This window comes from Micropterus salmoides, unplaced genomic scaffold (assembly GCF_014851395.1).
Source record: "Micropterus salmoides isolate LMB-PRFRI ecotype aquatic unplaced genomic scaffold, ASM1485139v1 Ms_hic_scaffold_18, whole genome shotgun sequence".
NCBI lineage: Eukaryota > Metazoa > Chordata > Actinopteri > Centrarchiformes > Centrarchidae > Micropterus > Micropterus salmoides.
In genome coordinates this window covers 6,324,307-6,341,714 of record NW_024040928.1, presented here as the reverse complement: position 1 = coordinate 6,341,714, position 17,408 = coordinate 6,324,307, and the positions used below count along the sequence as shown (strand labels likewise).

General features: G+C 39.8%; 1 protein-coding gene across 1 annotated transcript; it reads left to right on the top strand.

Moving 5' to 3' along the window:
• The first annotated feature begins 4,632 nt into the window (after nucleotides 1–4,632).
• Nucleotides 4,633–14,959, top strand: si:ch211-63o20.7 (uncharacterized protein LOC566836 homolog). Its single transcript, XM_038727334.1, has 4 exons — nucleotides 4,633–4,807; nucleotides 5,295–6,060; nucleotides 7,492–7,717; nucleotides 13,303–14,959. The coding sequence occupies exons 2-4, from the start codon at nucleotides 5,326–5,328 to the stop codon at nucleotides 13,545–13,547; spliced, it is 1,206 nt and encodes a 401-aa protein (XP_038583262.1). The 5' UTR covers nucleotides 4,633–4,807; nucleotides 5,295–5,325; the 3' UTR covers nucleotides 13,548–14,959.
• The last annotated feature ends 2,449 nt before the right edge of the window (nucleotides 14,960–17,408 follow it).

Here is a 17,408-nt window from a genome sequence, read left to right as displayed (position 1 = left end):
CTAAAGAGCCAGTTATTTTTCGCTGCAGTTGGTAGAGACCAAAAAGAGCTAAAGTAGAGTGAATATTAGACTAGCATTAGTCAAGTGGCAAGAAACATTATACGAAATGAGTGCTAATGTTGCTCCGTAACTGCTGGATGTGTAAATAAGCAACTATTTGCTAAAAAAGTTGTCATCAAACTTAAAAGGTAAATGATATGCCACAACTTTTTTCTGTGGACAAAATTAGCAACTACTTTGCTAAATTGCAGGTCTAAGCAAATAGGTGCTTAGAACTAAATGCTAATGTCAGCATGCTAACATTTTACTGTGAAGCACGTGATTTTTATCTGTGAAAGGTGCTATACAAATAAACTTTACTTACTTACTTACTTACTTACATGACACAATGATGCTAATAATGTTATGTCAGTCCATCTACAGATGATAGAGATGTTTCACTAGATGTGAAAACTTTGACCCACTGGTGTCGCTAGAGGAAAAGTGAGGGAATCACCGGATTCATCATCTGCAGACCCTGATTGTTTTTTACCAAACTTCAGGCACTCGACCGGTAGTCGTCAAAACATTTCAGTACAAAGCAAAAATGTCAAAGTCATGGTGGCGTTAAAAGAAATGTCAAGTATCACCAAAGTCAGTGTGATTCATCCTCTGAGGAACATGAATTTCCTTGCAAATCATTTGCTAATTGTTGAGATATTTCAAGTCTAAGGTTTTGGACCAATTTTGCAATCCCTAGAGCTATGTCAGTGTGGCGGTAGCAATTGACACGTGATGGAAATAACAATGATTATGTCTCTGATAATAACAACAGTCACAGCAAAAACCTGCTATTTTGGTCTTGAAGTTACACTACAAATTCAACTGCCTCCTCATCATGAGCTGACGTTAGCTTTAGCTCCCTGTAAAACTGTGAATGCTGGTCCTGAACCTGTGTGAGGTCTGATAGTGATGGATGAATTGGGTACATAGACAGAGCCCTCGGTGTGACTGAGATAAGGAGCCCAGAAGAACAAGCAGCCGTTGCGGGGGCCTGTCTGTCATTGATATCGCTGTTATCCACTGGCTGTCCAATGTTCACAAACGCTTCCTCTGGAGGCCAAGAAGCAGTGATTACCTTGATGAGAGAGAAGGCCATGCTTAACCTGGCACCACATCAAAGTAAAACCTTATATGTCCAGTTTTGGTATAGATGATATGTAAATCTTCTTGTAGGTGTCATGAGCATAAAGGCATTAAAATCCAATGAACACCCGTTTTGCCTCAAAAGTAGAGGTAGTCACAAAATAGTTTTTCCTGATTTAGAAAAAGAAATTGGGAGATGTGAGGTCTAGCTAGTATGATTGTTTTCTCTCAGAGAGTTTTGTCACAGGTTTCCCTATTGTGGCTGTTGCTGAAGTTTTTGTCATTCATATGACCTGTAAAACAAACTCAGCTATCAGTTTTAAGGGAGAATATTAATATATTATTCCCACGGGTAATCTTTAAAAAAAAAAAAAGATAGATTTCTGGCATGGAGTGGAGCCCAACCCATTCCAGTGATGAAGAAACTGTGCTGTGTGAGACTGAAGCCTTCATCATTCTTTTGTTCTCCACAAGGATTAGAAATGCATGTAACCTTCTATAGAAATGTGTAATTGGTTTCCAAACAGCCGTTTCACAACAGTAAAGCTGTAGAGGGTTTATTTATTCTGATGTAATATAAAAATGTATTGATTTGTTAATTAATTATTAATTATTCTTATCAATCAATTACCCCTTTACCTTGAATCAGAGAATGATGAATCAAATGCTTTTAATAAGAAAGACACAATACCTGTTACTATTGCATGGCGTTTTATATGCACCATTTAAAGAATTTGGAGAATGATAGCTGACATAAAAGCAGAACTCATTATGCAATCAGTATGAATGCATTATCTATCCCAAGACAGTTCCCTATAATGAACTCTATTTTCCAACATACAATAATAAGCAGTTGGCAGTATTTCCTTAAATTTGCATATACAGTACATTCCATTCTTTTGGTTCGATGGCTGTGACGCCGAGTTAAACTTTTACTTCCTACACCAACAACTTGATTTAGTTTTGGTGGGCTCCCTGCCAAAAGAGTTTGTGGAACTCACAGACAGCTGCATCCAAAAATTACCGTTATTTGGCTCGAGTCCGCTGTTCATTTCAATCTGAACTCCTCAGCCCCATTCAGCTGAGGCGTTTTACCATCCTCCTCCACAATGAAACCCAATGATGTGTAACCAAGAGGGCGGGGGTCTCCGCAGGGTTTATGGCGATTCGGGGCTTTCACCTGTCAAGACACAAGTGACTGTTATTAACAGCAGGGCCGAAAATGAATTTTGCCTGGGAAAAGAATTACATTTCCATCCCGAAAGCCACCTTACATTTGCATGGATAAAGAATTACACCTCTGCTGGGAAAATCTGCTGTGTCAACCACCAAAAAAGTTTTATTTCCGCGTAAGCATTCGGTGAGACACAGAGCAGCATTTCATGTGTTTGTATAGATTGATCTCATTGCATTCATTTATTTCGACTCCCTTCAGATATTTTCTTTTTGAGTGCCTGCTGCAGTTATGAAGCGGTATCTGCAACCAGAACTTTACTTTTCATAAAACTGTAATGTATAGACACTGGGTTTTACACAATAGCGGCAGCAGATAATGTGGCAGACTTCCCCATGAAAAGCTGGCTTACTGAGGAAGACAATCATTTGTAAAAGAGTGACTGCTGTGAAATTGAGTACAGGATGCTAAGAAGATGTTTACTCTTTGTGTGTGGGGAGGGCGGGATAGACCTCAGGATTAAATGCAAGGGTTTTGACCTCAATCAAGGAAATAATTACTGTTGCTCCTCCTGTTGGTGGACTCCATAATTAGCAAGCAAAGCCCCCACAGAAACACAATTAGTCTGAAAACAGAGGTGATTAAAACTATAATTCTTATTGGACTCATTAACATCTTTTTGGGGAGCCAGCATTATTGAATTTGTCGGGAAATTAAATTCTGGCCTTCCTCCTTTGTGTGGTTCCCACAAAATACTTCCTAATGAATTCTCCATCCAGAATGCACTCTATTTTATGCCCAATGTCTGCTTCCAGATATCTGTCAAAGCAAGTGAGATATGATAATAGAATAGAGGCCATTTGCTTAAAAATAAAAATAAGTCAAGGGTGACTGACTCCATCTTCCTCAAGTAATGTAGAATATTCGTGACGCACACATATCACACACATACACTTCAAAGCTGCTCTTTTCTTTCAGTTTGCTTCTGTGCAATGAATCACCATGTTTCCTATTCTCTCAGAAGAACACACACACACACACACACACACACACACACACACACACACACACACATGCTGTTATCTGTCATCACCACTGTTTCTGCTCCTCCACCAAAAAACAGTCGATACTGATCCAGCACCCACTCTTTGTGCGTGTGTGTATAGGTGTGTGTTTTGTTCAGAAGGTCTTTTGTGATTAAATGAGACTGCAGCAATGAGAGAAGTTTGGTGTTTTCAGTACTTTTATATAATAGACGGAAATACTTCCTGCCAGAAATGACTGTTTATCCTATTGATTGGCAAAATTAGTACCTTTTGGATTAGAAATTCCATAAATACAAACAATATGAGAACATTAATGAACTTGGAAAATTGAATGTTTCTATGGTGATTAAGATAAAACACAGATGATAATATTGGCTTCTTCACTTTTGATTGACTGACATGTCTTTTTTAAATAAACTTAATTATCATTTTAAACAGACATAAAGACAAAGAATATATAACATTAAGGCATCACAGGGAAAATAGATTTCTATATCATAATGTGGCTCCACTTTCAACAGGACTACACATTCAACATGGCAGCAGTAAAGAAAGAAAAACTGCCTAATAAACAAATAAGTAATAATACTAAAATAATAGTAATAAAAACAAATAAATATATGAGACAGTAATTAAAAGAGTAATTTAACAGAGGTAAAAGCAGTCAATACGATCACATTCATCATTTCTATAAATTATTCCTGTAGAATGCTAATTGTATGGACACATTTGTTATTGTTTATAGATTTAACAGACTCAAAGTACTTTCTAAATTCAATTCTAAAGGTTCAAATGATGGATGGGACCTCGAGAATTTGGCTTTATGGATGTGATGTTTATAAGATTAACAAGTTCAGCCTTGGTTTATTGAATGGTTGGTTTGAGTGACAAAATAGTCCTCACTTCTTTTTTCTGCAAACCTTAACAGACAGCTTGGCAGCTATTGCTGCTTGAAAACTGCATCATTTAACATTGCATTTGAGCTAATAACTCTATATTGTGTTAAACATGTAACGCACATACACTATTTGTTATCCCTCAAAATGAATGCTTCATTGACTATTTTCCTTCTGAAATCAATAGGCAGTTCCCATACATTTAAAAATCATTCAACCTGGCTGATACCACGTGACAACTTCCTCTTTAACAGCTGCAACCATGGCCCAGACATTTCGAATTGAATTACACGCTACGGTTCTGCTGCCAACCAATCACAACACGCGGCTGAATTTCCATAGCCAATCGCGATGCACGCACACACAGAGCGGGACGCTCTGAATTTAGACACGGAAGTATTTCGCATGGTTATTGTTGTTCCGCTATGTTAGCTCAGTTGTTTTTCAGCAATTACAAAACAGTCTGAATCACTTGTAACGTTATATGGTGCGAGACGGCTTGTCAATAAAGTATGTTGCAGATGAAAGTCGATTTATTGCTGGTAATGTAAGCTGAAGTCTTGTGGGTGAGTATGAAATTTCACTAACGAAGGCTCGCCTGAAGCAAGAGCTTTGTGTTTGGCTTCCTTTTTAAATTTGCTGTGGCCTCGGGACAATATAAAGCTAGGTATGAATTTAACATGGCGCTGTCTGGAGGCACACAAGCGTTAACGTTAGTTTGAGTTATTGTTTGCATACTAAAGTGTGTATGTGTATCGTTAACTTCAGCTAGTGAGATAAGATTAGTTATTTCAGGACTAAGTTAAGTAACGTCAGCTATTAACGTTACAGTAAGTTAGTTGTGCAACGTTAGCGTTAAACCCAGCTGAGTTTAATGAAGCCCCCCTGCTTATGTAAAATTAAAAAGCAGACAGTCTGTGCTGAAGTGCCAGCTAACGTTATTTTACAGTTATACTGTTGTTAATACTAGATACTCATTACTCACAGTTGTACTGTAATTTAAGGCTACATGTCATTTTTATCGTGCTAACCTTAGTTATTTTATCTTGTTAGCACTCATATTGGGCCCCCGCTGCTGTTAGAGATGGAGGAGCTCTACACTTTAGAGAAGGAGGTAGGACGAGGCAGCTATGGTGTGGTCTTTGAGGGCCATATCGCCAAAACAAGACAGAGGGTGGCTATCAAGCGACTGCCCTGCAGCAACCCGGAGTGCATTGAACTCTACCTGCAAGAGCTGTGGGCCATGAGGACCACAGCAAAGAACCATGTCAATGTCATTGCACTCCACAGCTGCCTGCTACAGACAGGGACAAGGAGCCTGAAGCCCCTAAAACCAGGGAAACTGCCTCTACGTCTAGTTGAGAGTGTGCTGAAGGGCACTGTAGTCGGTGCACCACGAAGCCAGGAAAGCAATAATTCCCAGCCTAACACCCAAAGGAGGTCTGTCTCTAGACTTCAGGACAGGACCAACAATGTCCAGGCCAGGGCCAAGCTTCAGGACAAGACTAAATCAAATGCATGTGATTCTACGACTCCACAAAGGCCTCAGAACAGAGCCAGGAAGAGACCAGCCCAGAGGGAGGAAGAGCAGTCGGAACCCCTGCGCTGCTTGGCCCTGTGGCTGGTGATGGAGTACTGTGACGGGGGTGACTTGAATCAATTCCTGCTCTCCAGGCCACCAGACGGCCAGCGTAACCACAGCGTGGTGCGACAGCTCTGCAGTGCAGTGGCCTTCCTGCATACTCTGGGTATCACCCACCGAGACCTGAAGCCTGACAATGTGCTGGTCTGTGTGACACCGAAAGGCCCTGTTGTCAAGGTAGGCAGATTGTTGAGACATGACAATGTTTACGTCCTATTAACTGGCATTATCATAGAGTCAGAATCAGAAGAATCAGAAGGAGCTTTATTGCCAAGTAGTGTTTTACACCTACAAGGAATTTGCTTTGGTGTTAAGGTGCTACACGCAGACATACAGCTGACATAAATAGATGTAGAAATATGTAATAAACAAATGCAAGTTATATAAGAATAACAGAAGAATAGAGAAAAATAATACAACTGACAATATAAAAAACAAACAAAAAAAAAATAACAATGGAACAATAACAGCTAACAGTTGTTAGTCAGTACACAACTTATTGGAAAACTCACAAAATTATGCTCTCCTCCTCTGTGAAGAATAAATACGTAAAAGATGTGTCGTTGGGCTACATAATGATTATTTTCATTGATTAATCTGTCAGTTAATTTCTTAGCGGGGAAAAAGCTTTTTTCTGTCTATGGATAAAATAGTTTCAGCTCTGTAGTGTGAGTCCTTGGCTGCGGTTGAATAGTCAAAAAATTACGCCCCATGTCTTTTCCTTGACCTTGATGGAAAATTTCATGAGGTCAAGGAAAGATTACTTAGGAAAAGACAACCGATTGCGCTAAGCCTACACTGCTGCTGTACAATTCAAGTAAGGTTTCCTGTCCAAAGCAGAATGAGACATCCTAAGAAAGGATGTAGGGTACAGTTAACCATCAATTATTCAAAATCAACCCAGATTAGATGTTGAAATAAGAACATAAAAGGAATAAACAGGTAACGAAAGTAGAACCATTAAAGAAATAATGAAATAAAAATAAGAAATTGAGCTAGGGGCTAAAGTAAATTATATTCAGACATAAGTATGTAAAGTTTCCTTGCGTGGGTGCTTTTGACCATTTTGTTTGTTGACATTTAAGTAGAGAAATTCATTTAGAGCAAAACATTAATGCATACCATTTTGTATATGTTTTGGATTGTGTCACAGGCATAAAATAGGTGCTCTGTTGTTCCTACATCTGTGTGGGGGTGCCATGGGGAAATTACAATGGTGCGTCACTGCAAAGAGTTTTGGGACGGCATTATCTCCTTTTACTCTCGTAAAGAATGGTCCTGTCTATGCTAACGGAGATAAGAAAGTAAACATTGAAAGACCTTTCCTTAGCATTTAGAGAATTTGAACAGCTCTTATCATGGCTGCCACTTAAATACTTCCGGGTCATTTCACTCAGTTAGGAACCTTCCAAAACAAAAGACTATTTAGCCGCCCGCAACCCATATCTCTTCCTCTACAAATGTTTACATAGCTTTTTTCTGAGGATAAAAGAGGCAAGGTATAGGCCATAAAGAAAGAAGTTTCTAGAGTCACACATGAAAAACTTTGATGCCAGCACGAAGCATATGGTATTTCTGTTTCAGTGAATCTCCCTGTCCAACCTTTAGGTGGCAGACTTTGGTCTAAGCAAGATGAGTGAAGGTCTAGTGGATGGTCATCTGACAAGGCAACACTTCTCCTCCACCTGTGGCTCTGACTTCTACATGGCTCCAGAGGTGTGGGGTGGACTGACCTACACAGCCCAGGCAGACATCTTCTCCCTGGGCGTGTTGTTCTGGGCTGTCCTGGAGAGAATCACCTTTGTAGAAGAAGGGACCACGCAGGAACAACTGGGTAAGTATAGGAGGGAGAGTCAGTAGTAGTAGTAGACTAGAGAGAAAGAGACTGAGAAGAGCAGGTGCCTCCTTTTACTCAAACAAAACATGTGAGCAACCAAGGCAGCATGTCAACAGATATAGACTTACAATACACATCAATTTGCAAATATGTAAAACCCGATTCTGTCGGTATCTTCATGTACTATATGGGACCGTGTTAACATGTTGGGTAACTAATTTGCATAATAATAATAATAATAGCTTTATACTTTATTAACAAAGAAACAGAAATCAATTTAAAACAGACAAGTCGAATAAAAGTTAGTATCACACACAGTGGTGTACAACAAATAATATATACCAGTCAATATAAAATTAAACGAAAAATAAATCATGTATTTTTTGTAGAAATGAGAAACGGGAACAGACAGGAACAGACTGCAAGCCTGATCTCCTCTGGTAGATTATTCCAGAGTGTAGGGGCCCTGACAACAAAGGCCCTGTCTCCTTTGGTTTTTAGCCTGGATCTCAGAATAGCTCGCAACATCCTACCAGAGGATCTCGGTGTGCGTCCCGGCTCATAGAGGGAGTAAAGCTCAGAGATAGAGGAAGGTGCCTGCCCATGCCTGGTATGTCATGTTGTATCCTGCTCCCCATTCAGAGCACTCACAGAAAGGTTGGGAAGGTGGAGTGTGTGTGGTCAGGCAGGTTGATGACGCATCGCGCTGAATTAAGTTTGACTTAATTACGTGGCACATATTAAAAATGTCACTTACTATACATCATACCTTCATCAACAGTGGATTGTATCGTCATAAATCTAAATGGCAAAAAGGATGAATGATTTATTGTATGTACATTTTGATATGCATTATTGTAGCTCTGTTTCTTATAATACAAGCTGACATCCTTTTCTACTAAGTGCTGTTGGCAGCATGTGAGATACCAGTTTCTGAATACTGTTGCCTACATTGATTACATTGACGCTGAAGATCAAAACACATTTTGATGGTAATGCAAAGATACAGATGTGTTGGTATTTTGTATATGTAATTTTATTTTATTTTTTGTCTTTGCTGTAAATTACTTGTGGTGAAATATGGCCATAAAACCTGCAGAGTTCTGGCCAATTCAATATGATCTGGCAGAAGCACTGTGCCAAGCATTCCAGTATAACTCTGCACAACAGCATTGAGATTTTAATCTCTTTTTTAATGTCCTATTTTCCTGTCAGAAAACCCATGTGGCCATAGGACGAGGAAGTGTCTTAATGGACGCAGAGCTTGGTTCTGCTCTGCGTTCCACTGTCAGAGAGTAATGAAATGGCTGTAATACAGATGCCTCATTTTATTCACAAAAAATGGGTCCGGCAAGAGCCGACCTGAAGGCAGGGCGATATGAACCATTATCCCCAAGTTTAGTGCCTGAGAACCTCCCTGAGTCACTGATACTCTATTAGGCTGAATGAAAATGGTTATGGAGGGGGAGAGGGGTTTCAGTGGATTCAAATAAAAAAAATAAATAAAAAAAAGGAAAGCTAAATGGAATGTAGCAGCTCCGATCACAATCCTCTTTGTGAGTGAGAAAATGGGGAGAGGCAGCTGGAGGCTTTTCTCAGAAGGATAAAATGGTCCATTATTTTACTTTATCCTCTCTCAAGACCCACACAGTTATTTGACTAGGCAGGGAAGCGGAGAAGATATAGTCAAGGAGCAAGACACATCCTGTGCTTGTCGGAGCCCAGCGCTTGTTGGCTTTTTGCACAGTCAGGTTAGGAAATCATCGCTGGCCTTTCACCAGGCCAGTCCTGCATTTGACTGTAGACTTCAGTGTTTAGATCAGTGTCCAGTGTGGAGCATCATCAGAGAAAGAAGACTTGTACTTGCATGACAGATGTGTGACCTACAGTGCTCCATTAAAATTCATTTACAATGAACAAGGACTACAAGAACGCTTGAGATTAAAGGGCCCTATTTTATTTATTTTTACATATTTTGAGGTCTAAATGACTAATGGGTACAAAAAGTTTTTGAATTGAATCCAATAGTTTGTTAAAGAGTAAGATGACTTACTGACTTATGTTTCTACTGTTGTCTTTCTGCAACAACTCACCTCTCGCGATATTTCAGAGTAAGACTTCTCCTTGAGCAAGACGTCTGTTTCTGGTTAAACAAAAATTCTATTCTTTAACAAAAAGGTCTGTCTCGGAAGGCATCCTTTTCATAATGTTGTCCCACACTTACCCTTCATTTACACCTGGTATTAAAATGCGATCTGTATCCGAAGTTGTTATTGAGATAATAAGGGATTTGATCTTGCATTTGTGTTCACACCTGGTATGTTTAATGTGTTCTTGTTATCCGCTTTGAGATCAGATGTCTGTCCTCCAGAGCAGAACTTGCTTGTGAGTAATTTGAAATGCCCCAGACTCCGTTTCTTTGTATAACAATATTATACATATCCTGATGTGTTGCAGTACTGGCGTGTGCGCTACTGTCAGTAGATAAATTATATGCCTTGTTAACAGCAGATTAGCTGCACAGATGAGTGCCATGCACAGACAGTTGTGTCTTACTGTATATCATTAATTTCCCACCCGTATTGCTTTCGTTTTTCATTCAGTTCTGTTTTGGCGCTTTCATGGCACAGGATAGTCATTGAGAGTTGTCTCTTTCAGCCTTCTCGCTTGCTCACTTTTATGTTGACTAAAAACAAAAACTATGTTGTGAAAATAAAGTGAGCCAGGTGTCAGGTGCGACGAAGAAGTTCTCAGACACTCATGAAGACTTGCACAGCAATGTTTAATGAGACTCGGCCGAAGAGATTAGTGACTGCATACAACATGTGCAATGCCAACACCAAATCTCTCAATATTTAACTGGCCTAAAATCTGAACAGATCAATCTGCTGATGTTTGGACTCCTATCAGCCAGCTGTCCTCACCCAGACAAGGAGTGAGACAGAGGCATAGAGCTGTGGCTGGAAAGTAAAGGGAGCACTTTACTTTTGGGGTCTGCTAGTTACCCCGAGCGTGATCTGTACATGAGCCGAATCTCACATGTTAACTGAATTAAGTTGTGGATGCCAGCACATTGTACGGATTGTGTTTACACCTACCTACGATCCAAACACAATGCGAGGTGGACTACCTCCAGATGTGGGGTTTGCTATGTTTTAGGGATGCAACTAATGATTTAGTTTCTCATTAATCGACAAATTCTTTTCGATCACTCATTTAGTCTAGAAAATGTCAAAGACAAATGACCAATTCAAGTGATTGGAGCCCAAAGTTTTATCTTTCTTTATTAATTTGATCAGCAGCCAAAACCCTGAAGTATTACTTTTAATAATGATATGTAAGACAGAATAGGAAGCTCATCTTGGTACTTTAAATTTGCGTTAACTTCTGGTATAATCAGCCGCATAGATTTCCAAAAATGTAATAGTTATTTATTGTTTTGTTATTTATTTTTCCCAGCTGAGAGCAGCTCCTTCATTTCCTTTGTGCATTGCAGTTTTTTATTATGCGTACTGACTGTTTTGAGTGTAGTATAAGACGTCTACTTTGATAAAATAAGTGTGTACTATGGGTCTGTAGGGTGCCCTGTGTGTGTTTTCTTATGAATATGTTTCCATTTACATTCAGCATTTCTCGCCAAACATCACTGTGTGAATCCTTGAGACCTAACAAACATGTTGAATGTGTTTCCTTACTCATAAAACATTTGCAAAGCTAATTTTAAAAAAGGTTTTAAACATGCATGGTGTACATCCATGTTTATTTGAAAGTAGGCTTCTTCCCTGCCTCTTCGCAGGCACTCTGCTGTGTAACTTGGTACGTTACTGCCAACTGTACATCAGTGAATTAGTGTGAAACCATTGGCAGGAAGGCGTGTCTCGTTACCCCATGTAAATTGTTGGACATGTGCGTTTGGGCAAACACATTCATAAATACGTTGCTCCATAGTGCTATTGGTGAAAAACTCTAGTATGGCATGACAGGAACTTCCCCGTCTATCCTGGTGCTGGCAGTTTTTGGCCTTGAGCACTTAAGTGTATGTTCACTTGTAATCCGTTTCATCAGGCCAGTGCTCCTCTTCTGAAAAATCAACATGCAGTACTCTTACCCGACAACTGATACACACATAATACAGCTTCACAGCCAACTGTGTCCCACAATTCATCAAGACCTACTGCACAAGACCAGTCCAACGTTTGGCTATAAGACAGAAGTAGATTAGCTGTCTGACAATATTTAACCAACATCATCATGGACTGGATTCATCATTGGTATAATCAATGATGCATTAAGACGGCCGGAAAGTGAAACTTAAGTTCGGTCCGGCATCATTTTCTTGCTACCTTTCGTTATAATGTGTAAGTTACTCTTTTCTGTTATTTTAGTAAGTTATATTGAGTTTAACACAGCAGTGTGTGAGTAAGGGCTGGGCGATATGGACAAAAATAGTAAAATCATTATTCAATCATTATTTTTATTATAAGTTTAAAGGCAGATTTATTTATTTTTTGCTCCTGAAGAAACCAGATGGTTAAATGTGCTTTTAAATGTTTCTTTATGGTCAGAACATGACAAACACTTGATGCCAAAAAGCAGCCTGGTATCAAACAGTGAATCACTTCACTTCACTGAGGTAGAACATTCAAAACAACAAATATGCATGAGAAAAATAAAGTACAATCTTTTTTCAGTCCCTTTTCCTCAACACAATAAACATCTTAATAGAAAAGAAAGTGCTGATTCGTTTGTGATTCAAATGAATTAAATCAAATTTATTGAACATTTGTTATTGAGGAAGATCGTATCACAATAATCCAGCGATGGACTGGTGACTTGTCCAGGGTGTACCCCGCCTTTTGCGCAATGTAAGCTGGGATTGGCTCCATATTTCTGCCCAAGTAGTTGCTGTATGTGGATAGACAACGCATTTGCATCCATGTGGTCATGGTGTGCCTGACCACCTCCAGAGGACTTTTAAAATGTTGCAAGAACCCTGAATTAAACAATGTAGTGATGACAGAAAGCTTAATTTAAATATATAAAGATGGAAGGAATGTGATACAGAACTACAAATGGCATCATGCCTCCTGTGTTTTTCTTTTTTAAAGAAACTTTAACATTTTCGGGTCAGACGCTCTCTTTGTTCTTGGAAAACTGGAAAAATGCAATTAAACGTCAACACAGTTCTGGCAGAATTGCGACTCATGGTTATCACAAAATAATGAAAATGTGTCCTTTAACTCAATATTTATCCCAAATAACATATCTGATTCTGTCAGCATAATAACTGTCACATTTAAGTGAGATTTTATTTAGATAACACCATGTATTGGCTTTTATACGCTGTATTACAGCCTCAGCTTCACACTGCGCGTTCTATGCTTTTCATTCCTGTTTAATAAAAATACATTCTGACTTCATATGGGCACTTACTGGAAACATGTCCCACCAGTGGGTACAGACTACTTGCAAACACATATGGCCCACAATCGCTGAGATCCAGCGACTCCCTGCAGTCTCTGTTGTTGCCGTCGGTCCTGCATGATGACATAACATTGTCTTCCCTCGTGTTTCCTCTTTAGGTGCCTATGTGTGTAAAGGTCGCTCAGGCTGGTTGATGCCTCTGGGGGAAGCATTGTGGGAGAACGCCGACCTCCAGCTGTGCATCCCTATGAAGTTTAAGAGAGCGCCCCCGCTGCCACCCCCTCCTGGTCCAGCCATGTGCACCCTGCTTTTGGACATGCTCGCCTCAAACCCAGATGCTCGGCCCCCAGCAGACCAGCTGGAGGCCAGAGTGTGCTCTGCTCTGAAAGAGGACTCCCACTGACACAAAAAGTGCGCTGAAGAGAGCATAATGGCTATAACTACTATAGCCACTTCTTGGAGATATTGACCCCCCCCCCCGACTGCAGTGCTTCATACATGTAAACAATAGCCACTTTGCTGCCTCAGGGAAGTGGTTATAAGAAATACATATGATTATGCGGGATTGTGGGTGCTATTTTTGACACAGAAACAGAGGCTTACTTCAAAAACTGTGCAGGAAACCAAATAAAGGGAAAATAGGAATGAAATAGAGGTGGTCTATTTGGGCCCCTGACTGCACTGCAGACAAAACATGGAAACAAGTCCTTATAGTGACTGAGTGGGACTTGCTCAAGCTGTATTTGATGAAAGCACCAGGTCTTGACTGCTTGACATAGTGTGTGTGTGTGTGTGTGTGTGTGTGTAAAATGAAATGCAAGGGCTTACTGCTGCTACTGCTGCGGGTCTGCTGTGTCTTGGTGAGTCCTGATTATCTCCTTTTTATTCCAGATGTTAATTTTAACATTGTTAGTGGACAATGAGCTTTTTACTTGTTGAATAGTGTGTCACTAACGGCTTATATCATATATATATTATATCTTATGTCATTCTTTTGTGCTTATCTTAGTATTTCCACCAAGCATTGATGTAGCATGGATTCACTGGGCCCCCAGGTGTTTTTATATATGTAAAGTGAGTGAACAAAAAACTAGAAACATTTGTCCATTTTAATAGTTCCGTAATAAATGCTACCTTTGCGACACTAATTAATAGGTATTGATTGTTGTTGACACTGTCAGTAGCAGGTGTTGATTCAATGCCATAGCTTGTGGTATATTTTTCTCCAGATACATTATGATAAATTAAGGTGGACAGTTTATTATGAACACCTGTCTATATAATGCGGTCTAACGTAACACCACCACAAAGCCTCAAAATGTTCTACGGCTAACTCCATCCAGGTGTATTTTTCAGGTTTCTGTAAATTTAAATTAGTTTCTTGATAGAGTTTCTGTCTGTCTTATTTTAAAATATTATTTCACCAGTTTGCTTTGAGTCGCTAACATTTCTGGATGTCTTTATTAAAGTATAGAGCTGCTGTGTTAGCATTTGTAAAATACCTGCACTGAAAACTAAAAGGGATGGCAGAATGGGGCTCATGGTGACTAACTAGAACTAATATACCACCCCCTCATGAACAGGAAATTAAAGCTGGGCATTGGGGATTGTTGCTGATCATATCCTTGCTGAGTCCACAGCATTTATTACTGGTCATCAGTCTTAGTCATTGACAGTCCAAATCTTAGATGACTATGTATTTCAGATTTTTTTTTCTCACAGGCCTGAAACAATAGATATGTATTATAACATGAATTGTGTCCAGAAACCCCTTTAATTGTAATGTCATTTAAATAAACATGAAATTATAACTTGTATGAGTAGTAACATGACAGGTGTTATGTAAAATCCATGCTTTGCTAAAAGTGACCATACTAAAAAAGAGAATTTCAGCATTAACATAAAAGTAACTATCCTCCCACCTTTTTTTCTCAGCCTGTCCTTGAGATAAGACTAGTGGGCTCAGCAGTGTCTGTGATGCGGATGTCAGAGGGCCAAGTGGAGATTTAAGCAAGTGAGGCTAGCTCACCTAACCTCTCTGATCACAGCTCAATGAAGTTGTCTTTCAGACAGGTCTGTGACCTTTACTGGTGCGAGTGACTCTTTGTGCTCTGCTGGCCAGACAATACATCACTCAGACAACCTTTGACCACCCCAGTGCTCAAGATTCATACTTATTTATGGATTTATGGCATATTTGCATCTGATGACTGATATGGGGAGATGATATAGGTTGAGATATGGTTGTGCATTTCAAGAATTTCTTTAGTTATTTGTCCTGTCCAAACTGGTGGCGAAATGATGCCTTAAGTTAGTGTGAGGCTTCAGCAGTCCAAGTTAGTCAAATCAAGTAGGTATTTTCCACCTATGGTCTTTCATTACAATTTTTCTCTCAGAGCTCTGTGGAGGGATAGTAAACCAGAGCTTTGTGCTAAAAAGAATATATTTAGATGATGCAAACTTGATTTGGCTAACTTTCACTGCTGAAGGCTCTTATTCATTCACTTCAGCTGAATTTAATGCATTTGTAGTTTTTATTGATGTGTTTGCCTTCTATCTAGTCCATCTGTTTTTTTTTGTATGTTTCAGGATTTCATTGTACAGCACCTTGTAACTCTGGTTTAGAAAGGTGCTTTATACAGTGGGGAGAACAAGTATTTGATACACTGCTGATTTTGCAGGTTTTCCTACTTACAAAGCAGGTAAGGTCTGTCATTTTTATCATAGGTACACTTCAACTGTGAGAGATGGAATCTAAAACAAAAATCCAGAAAATCACATTGTATGATTTTTAATTTGTATTTTATTGCATGACGTAAGTATTTGATACATCAGAAAAGCAGAACTTAATATTTGGTACCGAAACCTTTGTTTGCAATTACAGAGATCATTCGTTTCCTGTAGTTGTTGACCAGGTTTGCACACACTGCAGCAGGGATTTAGGCCCACTCCTCCTTACAGACCTTCTCCAGATCCTTCAGGTTTTGGGGCTGTCGCTGGGCAATACGGACTTCCAGCTCCCTCCAAAGATTTCCTATTGGGTTCAGGTCTGGAGAACGCTAGGCCACTCCAGGACCTTGAGATGCTTCTTACGGAGTCACTCCTTAGTTGCCCTGGGCGTCATCAATGCCCTTTACTGAGGGCATACGGTGCAGTCATCCTGTCCCCTTTGCAGAAAAGCATCCCCAAAGAATGATGTTTCCACCTCCATGCTTCACGGTTAGGATGGTGTTCTTGGGGTTGTACTCATCCTTCTTCTTCCTTCGAACACAGCGAGTGGAGTTTAGACCATAAAAGTTCTATTTTTGTTTCATCAGACCACATGACCTTCTCCCATTCCTCCTCTGGATCATCCAGATGGTCACTGGTAAACTTCAGACAGACCTGGACATGCGCTGGCTTGAGCAGGGGGACCTTGTGTGCGCTGCAGGATTTTAATCCATGACGGCGTAGTGTGTTACTAATGGTTTTCTTTGAGACTGTGGTCCCAGCTCTCTTCAGATCATTAACCAGGTCTGGCCGTGTAGTTCTGGGCTGATCCCTCACCTTCCTCATGATCATTGATGCCCCACGAGGTGAGATCTTGCATGGAGCTCATCTTGAACTCTTTTCTAATAATTGCGCCAACAGTTGCTGCCTTCTCACCAAGCTGCTTGCCTATTGTCCTGTAGCCCATCCCAGCCTTGTGCAGGTCTACAATTTTATCCCTGATGTCCTTACACAGCTCTCTGGTCTTGGCCATTGTGGAGAGGTTGGAGTCTGTTTGATTAAGTGTGTGGACAGGTGTCTTTTATACAGGTAACGACTTCAAACAGGTGCAGTTAATACAGGTAATGAGTGGAGAACAGGAGGGCTTCTTAAAGAAGAACTAACAGATCTGTGAGAAACAGAATTCTTACTGGTTGGTAGGTGATCAAATACTTACGTAATGCAATTAAATGTAAATTAATTATTTAAAAATCATACAATGTGATTTTCTGGATTTTTGTTTTACATTCCATCTCTCACCGTTGAAGTGTAGCTATGAGCAGTGTATCAAATACTTGTTCTCTCCACTGTAAATGAATTTTACTTAAACAGAATGAGTACTGGTGATTTGGTCCCACATTTCTTGCTATTACCGCACTAGTCTGGAACCAATTTATGGCCAGCAGGACAAGAGTGATTTCAGGGACCAAAAACTCTTTCAGTGTACACATTGTCATGTCAATATTATATTGACTTGAAAGAAATTTTCCCACCCCATACTCACAATTGTTGTGAT